The sequence below is a fragment of the Physeter macrocephalus genome, chromosome 9 (genome assembly GCF_002837175.3).
Source record: "Physeter macrocephalus isolate SW-GA chromosome 9, ASM283717v5, whole genome shotgun sequence".
In the NCBI taxonomy this organism is placed as follows: Eukaryota; Metazoa; Chordata; class Mammalia; order Artiodactyla; family Physeteridae; genus Physeter; species Physeter macrocephalus.
In genome coordinates, this window is record NC_041222.1 from 28524842 (window position 1) to 28534331 (window position 9490).

Consider the following 9490-nt stretch of genomic DNA (forward strand, 5'->3'; position numbering starts at 1 on the left):
GTGCCGCGGAGCGGCTGGGCCCGTGAGCCATGGCCGCTGAGCCTGCGCGTCCGGAGCCTGTGCTCCGCAACGGGAGAGGCCACAACCGTGAGAGGCCCCTGTACCGCAAAAAAAAAAAGGATCCTTGGGCATGATATTTTATACAGAACAAATAATAATGTATACTAGGCGGAGAAAGAAGATTTGTTAATTTTGTTCCTGGTGCTTCTGTTTGGGAAAGTGAACCAGTAAAGATCTGTTACGTGACCAGGTGTCATGTACTAGATTGTAAGTTCCTAAAAATCAGAGGTGAGGTCTTTCTCAGCTCTGTCTCTCAGTTTTTGTTTTGTTTTTGTTTTTTTTTGGCCATGCCATGTGGCATGTGGGATCTTGGTTCCCCGAGCAGGGATCAAACCCACGCCCCTTGCATTGGAAGCGTGGAGTTTTACTGGACTGCCAGGGAAGTCCCTCTCAGTTTTCTTTACAGTGCTCTGCACAGAGTCAATTCTCAATAAGTGTTTGTGACATTGGTCATTTTTACTTCCAGGGCTCTCATAACCCTACATATATTTGAAAAGCTGATGGCCAGCAATTTTCAAAATTGCACTTTTAGGCTTGATATTTCTAATGCCTTTGAACTTGCCCATTTTACCACTTAATTCAGAAACATAATTAAGAGCAGTTAAAAAACAAGGTGTGCAACAACAGTGTAGCATAAGTTACTAATTGCATAATACACTATGTATTTATAAAATATATTTGTATTTATATGTGTGAAGAAATGTGTATTTATTTGTATACGCATAGTTTATCTGCAGAAGGATTGATAAGAAACTAGTCATTCTAAGCATCCAGGGAGAAGAACTACATGTCTGGGAACACAGATGAGAAGACTTTTTGCTCTATAGCCTCTTGTGCCTTTTCAGTTTTAAACCATGTGAATGTACTACCTAATAAAAAAAAATGTTAGTTAAATAAAAAATTATTTTTAAAAAAGAATTCTCCCCTTAACAAAGGATTTTTACCATTATTTTTTCCCTAAGATTTAACTTTCTTCCTTAAAAAAGTTTTGACCTTAGTAACATTGTTTCATTTTTCATAGTTTGTGTATATGGCTACCTTACTTTCAGTTTTGGTATAATAACCTTTGAGTTACTTGGTAAATACTAAACATTTTAGAATTGCCCAATGGAGAGTTTACTGTTCTCTTAAAATAAATACAAATTTATCAACCATGAATGATTTGCTTTGCCTCACCCAGCAAATTAAATATCACCAACAATTTATTCAGCTCACATTTAATGATGAGTGGAAAAAGGTTTATGTACAAGAACACTTAGGACAACTGTTTTTGGAAAAATATTTTTGTCTCTTTGGTTAGGTAGTGCTTAGATCTCACAAATACAACTCGCTTGACAGAATGCTCAGTTCACTATCTTACAAATGCTTTCCATTGGGTGGAATTAGCTCTTACTGGAGATTATAAATTCTGAATGGGCCTAATGATGGGCAATTTGTGTGATTATAGAAGTTCTAGCCTACGAGAGATGAGATATCAACAGCAGAAGGCTACTGACGAGATTTCCACTGAGTTTCAGAGTCTACCCTGATTGAAAAGGCAGCTCCCCTTTTATTGGCATCCTTACTCAAGCTTCTCTGGATTCCTGATTGCAAATTCTAAATATTGATACACTTCCAGAGACATCAGCGTTGAGATCAGTCCGTGAAGTGAAATTTTACATTGATATAAGGAAGTTTAAAAAGCTCCTTGAAACCTAGCTCTTATCCCTTGCCCCTAGTTTTTACTTTTTAAAAGGAGGGTATAGAATTGTGGAGGGATGGGTGGGCAAAGGAGTTGAGCATTAGTATATGTGTGTATGATGGGGCCACAGTGCTCAGAGGGAGGCAGCCACGAAGAAGGGTGGAGTAAGGAGGAACTGAGGTTTATGCGAAGGCTTTCCAGAAAAGATGACACTTGGCCTGAGTTTTAAAGGATGAGGAAGAATCCAGGCAAGAGGGAAAGGAAGTTTTAGGTAGAGGAGCTTGCATCTAGAAAGGCACAGAGATTATGGAGACCCACTGGTGGAACTGCAGGCACTTTGGCATGGCTTTGGTTCAGAGTAAGGATAGTTGTAAGGGGACAAATGGTTGGAAGCATGAACTAGGTCCAGATCAGCAATTTGGAATTTATCCATAGGTGGTATATCCTGTTTAGCAATGTAATCAGATTTATAAACTTTGGAAAGATCACCCTGAAAGCTTTTGGGAGGCAGGCCAAGACTAGAGACAGGCAAACCACTTTGACAGCTGTTAGAATAGTTCTGACCTAAGATCAGGGATTGGACTAGGGGATGTTCTGGTGGGTGGGGATGGAGAGGAGATTGATTTGAAAGATATTCATTCTGGAGGTTGAATTGACAGGACTCGGGAGGTACAGGGTGAGGAGCAGAGAAGACAAGGATGTCAAGGCATTTGGATGAATGGAAGTTCATAACAGAGTTAGAGAATAAGGAAGGAGGAACAGGTTTGGAAAAGAAAGTGAGTTCAGTTTGGGACAGTGACTTTGACGTGCCTATGGGACCAGAGATAGCTGGTAGGTATTTGGAGTTGTCAAGTGTGTAGGTACTGGCTATGGATGCTAATGAGGCCTTGAAGGTAGGGGTTTTTGTTTCGTCTTACTCGTCTTTTCCTCAGCCCTAATCACAGTGCTTTGTATATACTGTGTAGTGTGAGGGTGAATAGCTCACATTCCTTATAGGATGTGATCTTGAATCTTGGGGAAGTAATTTCCTCTCTTAAGACTTGTGTTTTTCTCTTTCTGTAAGTGGCGGAGTTGAACTAGATCATTGGTTCTCAATCAAACTTTCACTCTAGTCTGGTATGTTGGGATCAATTGTGAAGAATGGCAAGTAATTTTTAGTTAATAATAGCTGATGTTTGCTTGCCTTTTAAATGAGAGTTGATTTATATTAAACTCTTTTTAAATTGCATTCCAGCATGCTTTCTTAAGTGTAAGAAAAGGGTGGAGTCATAGTTGGTCTGCTGGAATTTCATAACTTGATATACCAGTGGGTGTGTCACACAGAAGTGGGGTGGAAAAGTTAAGAATCACTATACTAAACGTTGCTTAAGGACTTAAGACTGCAAAATTTTACGTCTATATCTAGGACCTATATCATTCTGATCATTTTATTTTTTGTGTCTATAATGTCTTTTTTAAATTTATTTTTTACTGAAGTATAGTTGAACTACAATGTTGTGTTAATTACTGCTGTACAGCAAAGTGACTCATTTATACATATATATACATTCTTTTTCATATTCTTTTGCATTATGGTTTATCATAGGATATTAATTTTTATTTTTGCAACTTCAGGAACTCTATTTTAAGAACCTCTCAAAAAGAAAAAAACAAGTCATGGAGAAGAAGGAGAATAACCGAAAGCTTCGGGTTTGTGTTGCTACTTGCAACCGTGCTGATTATTCTAAACTCGCCCCAATCATGTTTGGCATTAAAATGGAACCTGAGTTCTTTGAACTTGACGTGGTGGTACTTGGCTCTCACCTGATAGATGACTATGGGTAAGATGAAAGCATTTTCTTATGATATTCTTCATTGCAACACGATGTACTGGTGAGAACTTCGGTCTTGGAGCTGTGTGGACCCGGCTTCAAATCCCAATTCTACCACTTAGTTTTTAGGTGGGCTTGGAGAAGTTGCCTAGCATCTCTGAGCCTCAGGTTCCTCAGTTATAAAATGGAGTGAAAACTTGTGTTGTAGGTTATTGTGAAGAATGGAGATAGTGACATAAAGTATCTATACAGGGATGCTGCATGTTAGATGGTTGGTAAATTATAGCTATTGTTATTATTACTTTTATTTGCTATTACATCCGGAAATGCCATTTATAAATATATGTTGTGTGACTATAATGTGATTCTATGTAATGTGTTTTGTGAGTTCTAATGCTAATCCTATATTAAAACTGCATATAAAGTAGTAGATATGGAACAAGATTTTTTAAATCTAATTGATCCACAAGATAAAGTAGAATTTTATAATACCGTTACCATTAATTCTTATTTTGGTGACATTAGGTTTGTTATCGATCACACTCTAAATATGAAAAACGAAACTTGGGAAATCTTTGAGGGAGCAGATGTATAAACCAAAGATGAACATTTTGTTATATGTAATAAAGTGGCATTTAGTGCACCCTTGTGGCATGAAAACATTAATGCAGCCTCCAAAGTATTAAATATGAAAGAAGCTTGTGTTAAGGTAAAATTGTCTTTTTAAATGTCCTTTAACAATAAGATAATAACAGCAAAACCAAATAAAAACCTGCCCCCAAAAACCAGTTTAGCAATTTGCTCTAAGAAAATACTTTTAAAGACAAGAGAAGAAACTTATGGAGAGCTCAAAAGTTCATAGATTTTTAAAATGTGAAATGAATTCTGGCTGTCTAAGAAAATCCACTTGGGTTTTCTTACATTATTGAACAGAGATAGGACAAAGTAAAGGAGAAATTTTAGCTAGAGCCTGAGGGGAAAGTCTAAGTGTGTTCTTTTACTTCTGTGAGAAAAGTTTGGCAGAAGACTAGTGGGGGAGAGGCTTTCAAGGAGATTGTGGTAGGTTTCTTATCTGCTACCACAGTAATTAAGCAGGGAAGGTAGTATTTGTCAGGTGAGACTGTTGAAATGGAAACTTGACTAGTACTTAATGGAAATGTATGTCTACAGTGCATTCTAGCACAAGAAATTGGTTGCTTCTGGGGAGAAGAACTGGATAATTGGTAAAACAGAAGTGAGAAGTAGCCTTTTCACTGTACAAGCTTTTGTATCTTGAGTTTTGTTTTATTTATTTACCTCTCTATCTATCTATCTATTTATTTATGGCTGCGTTGGGTCTTCGTTGCTGTGTGCGGGGCTTCTCTAGTTGTGGCGAGCAGGGGCTACTCTTCGTTGTGGTGTGTGGGCTTCTCTTGTTGCAGAGCATGTGGGCTCTAGGCGTACGGGCTCAGGAGTTGTGGCGCACAGGCTTAGTTGCTCCGTGGCATGTGGGATCTTCCCGGACCAGGGATCGAACCCGTGTCCCCTGCATTGGCAGGCGGATTCTTAACCGCTGCGCCACTAGGGAAGTCCTATCTATTTCTTGATTCAGTTTGGTGGGCTGTATGTTTCTAGAAAGTTGTCCATTTCTTCTAGGTTGTCAAATTTGTTGGCAAATGATTGTTCATAGTGTTCTCTTATGGTTTTTTGTATTTCTGTGGTATCATTTGAGATTTCTCCTTTTTCCTTTCTTATTTTGTTTAATTGGGTTCTCACTCTTTTCTTCTTGGTGATCCTGGCCAGAGGTTTGTCAATTTTGTTTACCCTTTCAAAGAACCAACTCTTGGTTGTATTGATTTTTTTCTATTTTTTAAATCTCTATTTTATTTATTTCCTCTCTGATCTTTATTATTTCCTTCCTTCTGCTGACTTTAGGTTTTGTTTGTTCTTCTTTTTCTAATACTTTTAGGCAGGCTCAGTGGCCATGGCTCACGGGCCCAGCCGCTCCGCGGCATATGGGATCTTCCTGGACCGGGGCACGAACCCGTGTCCCCTGCATCGGCAGGCGGATTCTCAACCACTGCGCCACCACGGAAGCCCATGTCTCAAGGTATTTTTAAATTTCTGTTTTGATTTCCTCATTGACTCATTGGTTTTTTAGTAGCATGTTGTTTAGTCTCCATGTAATTGTTTTTTTCTCATTTCTTTTCCTGTGGTTGATTTCTAGTTTCATGCCATTGTAGTCAGAGAAGATGCTTGAAATAATTTCTATACTTTTAAATTTGTTGAGGTGAGTTTTTTTTTGTTTTTTTGTTTTTTAAATTTATTTATTTATTTTGACTGTGTTGGGTCTTTCCTGCCGCACCAAGGCTTTCTCCACTTACAGTGAGCGGGGGCTACTCTTTGCTGTGGTGCACTGGCTTCTCATTGCAGTGGCTTCTCTTGTTGTGGAGCACAGGCTCTAGGTGTGTGGGCTTCAGTAGCTGTGGCATGTGGGCTCAGTAGTTGTGGCTCGTGGGCTCTATAGTGCAGGCTCAGTAGCTGTGGCACATGGGCTTAGTTGCTCCGCGGCATGTGGGAATCTTCCCGGAGTAGGGCTTGAACCTGTGTCCCTTGCATTGGCAGGCGGATTCTTAACCACTGCGCCACCAGGGAAGTCCCGAGGTGAGTTTTGTGCCCTAGTATGTGGTCAGTCCTAGAGAGTGTTCCATGTGCACTTGAAAAGAATGTGTATTCTGGGTTATTTGGATGTAAAAAATGTCCTGAAAATATCAATTAAGTCAAACTTATTCTATTGTATCATTTAGGATCTCTGTTGCCATATTGATTTTCTGTGTAGAAGATCTGTGCATTGATGTGAGTGGGGTGTTAAAGCCTCCTACTATTATTGTATTCCCATCAATTTCTTCCTTTATGTCTGTTAGTATTTGTTTTATGTATTTGGGTGCTCCTATATTAGATACATATATGTTGACAAGTGTAAAATCCTCTTCTTGTATTGATCCTTTTATCATTATATAGTGTCCTTCTTTATCTTTCTTGATGGCCTTTGTTTTAAAGTCTGTTTTGTCTGATATGAGTATTGCAACTCCTGCTTTCTTGTCATTTCTGTTTGCATGAAACATCTTTTTCCATCCTCTCACTTTCAATCTATGTGTGTCCTTTGCCCTAAGGTGGGTCTCTTGTAGGCAGTGTATTGTTGGCCCTCGTTTATAAATCCAGTCTGCCACTCTGTGTCTTTCAATTGGAGCATTCAGCCCATTGACATTTAAGGTAATTATTCATACATATGTATTTATTGCTATTTTAAACCTTGTTTTCCAGTTGATTCTCTGTTTCTTCTTTGTTCCTTTCTTTTTCTTTTAGTGGTTTGATGATTTCCTTTTCTTTTATGCTTGTGTTTTCTTCTTTTTGGTTTTTGTGAATCTGTTTTATGTTTTTGATTTGTGGATGCCCTGTTTTTCAAGTATGTTAACCCCTTCCTATATTTGCTTGCTTTAGACTGATAGTCATATAGGCGCAAACACATTCTAAAAACAAACAAACAAACAAACATTTTCTTACTCTCCTTCCCCACATTTTGTGATTTTGATTTCATTTTTTACAACTTCATGTTTATCCTTTGCCGTTCCTTGTGTTTATCGTCACTTTCACAAATAGGCTTTTTTAAAAAAAAATCTGTATATTGGCTTAAGTGATTTACTTTCCTACTGTGATTTCCTCCTTCCTATATCTTCTTGCTTCTTTTCTATTTAGAGAAGACCTTTCAATATTCCTTTTAGGATAGGTTTAGTATTGCTGTATTCTTTTAGTTTTTGCTAGTCTGAGAAATTCTTATCTTCTCCTATTCTAAATGATAATCTTGCTGGGTAGAGTATTCTAGGTTTCAGATTTTGCCCGTTCAAGACTTTGAATGTACTTTGCCACTCCCTCCTGGCCTGCAGTGTTTCTGTAGATAAATTAGCTGATAGCTTTATGAGGGTTCCCTTGTAATTAACTCTTTGTTTTTCTCTTGCTGCCTTTAGAATCCTCTCTTTAACTCTTGCCTTTTTTATTATGGTATGTCTTGGTGTTTGGGTTCATCTTGTTTGGGACCCTCTGTGCTTCCTGTATCTGGATATCTGTTTCCTTCTTTAGGTTTGGGAAGTTTTCAGCCATAATTTCTTCAAATACATTTTCAATCCCCTTTTCTCTTTCTTCTTCTTCTGGAATTCCTATTATGCATTGATTGGCATGCTTTATATTATCCCATAGGTCTCTTATATTGCTTTCTTGGTTTTTTTTTTTTTTTTTTTTTGGCATTCTGTCTGCTATTTTGATTGGGTAATTTCCATTATTCTATCTTCCAAATCACTTACTCTTTCTTCTGCATTATTCATCCTGCTATTCTTTGCTTTTAGCTTAGCTTTCATCTCGGCAAATGAATTTTCTAATTTTTCTTGGCTCCACCTGATAGTTTTTAGTCCCTTTTTACAGTACTCTGCATTTCTGTGATAGCCTTTCTTAATTCCTTCAGTATTTTCATTACCTCCTCTTTGAACTTGGTGTCTCTTAGACTGAAGAGGTCTGTTTCATTGTTTGTTCTTGCAGGGGAATACTCTTGGTCTTTTAACTGGGAGTGCTTTCTCTCCTTCTTCATTTTGCTTATATTTCTTTTACTCTGTGAGTTTAGGTGAAAAATTATCTACCCTAGTCTTGGAGGGCTACTTATATGTGGGAGCATCCCTGCATAGCTTGTGTGGATTTAATATTTTTTTGGCATGAGGGCTGTTTTTAGTTTGGATGCTTGCCATCTCTTTCCTCAGCATGTGCTCACTGTTATCCCCTTGATAGGGGGTGTGCAGGTGTACGGCCCGCGTGCGCTCCTGGGGAGGTGGGGGCAGCGGATGGCACCTGGTCGAGGGATTCTTGCAGCAGTGGCAGCAGGCCACGCACACTCCCGGGAAGGTGGGGGCAGTGACCGGTGCCTGCTCACAGGACCCTCAGCGGCAGCAGCGGTCCGTGCCTGCCTCTAGAGTCCGAGATGGCAGTGGCGGCTCTTGCCTACCCCTGGGGCTCGTGTAGGCAGTGCCCTGCCACTGGCTAGTGTGTGAGCAGAGAAAGAAGCTCCTATGGCGGTCCCACCCTTCTCCTTTTGTGCCACCCAGCAATGGCACCCTGCCTCTCTGGTGGGCCCAGGCCTTCTCCCATACCACACCCTAGTCCCCTCAGGCTGTCTCCACGCAGCCAACCCCTGTCCTCTCCCCAGGGTCAGACCTCTGAAGCCCAAGCCTCAGCTCCCAGCCCCCACCCGGCCCAGCGGACGAGTGTCTCAGGCTGGGGAGTGTCGGGCAGCAGCACTGACCGTCGGTGCAGGTCTCTCTCCACTCTACCCTCCACAGACCGGTTGCTGCGCTCTCTTCTGAGGCTCTGAAGTTCCCCCTCCCATCTCGGCTGATCTCCCCACCAGTGAGGGGACTTCCCAGTGTGTGGAAACCTTTCCTTTTTTACTGGTCCTTCCCAGCGGCGCAGGTCCCATCCTGATTCCTTTTTCTCTTTATTTTTCTTTTTTCTTTTGTCCTTCCCAATTACATGGAGATTTTCTTGCCCTTTTGGAAGTCTGAGGTCTTCTGCCAGCATTCAGTAGATGTTTTGTGAGAATCGTTTCACATGTAGATATATTTTGATTTAAACATTTTGATATATATTTTCCGTAAAACCCGAATGAACTTTCTGGCAACCCCATATTTGTGGGAGAAGGTGAGCTCCACATCCTACTCCTCCAGTTTGATCCGATCTCAGCACTTTTTTTTTTTTTTTTTTTTTTGGGTACGCGGGCCTCTCACCATTGCGGCCTCTCCCACTGTGGAGCACAGGCTCTGGACGCGCAGGCCCAGCGGCCATGGCTCACGGGCCCAGCTGCTCTGCGGCATGTGAGATCCTCCCGGACCAGGGCTCAAACCCGCGTCCCCTGCATCGG

General features: G+C 40.4%; 1 protein-coding gene across 5 annotated transcripts in view; it reads left to right on the forward strand.

Annotated features, from left to right (window-relative positions):
- Positions 1-9490, forward strand: part of GNE (glucosamine (UDP-N-acetyl)-2-epimerase/N-acetylmannosamine kinase) — a 39862-nt gene that overhangs the window by 2839 nt on the left and 27533 nt on the right. For 2 of the 5 annotated variants that reach the window (XM_024126220.3, XM_024126223.3), the window contains exon 2: positions 3356-3561. The exons of 1 other annotated variant lie outside the window; for it this stretch is intronic. In XM_024126220.3, coding sequence (XP_023981988.1) covers positions 3356-3561 — 206 coding nt within the window. Of the gene's footprint in view, positions 1-3355; positions 3562-9490 lie in introns of those variants that run through there. 2 more of the 5 variants (XM_024126221.3, XM_055087096.1) reach the window with 2 other exon arrangements.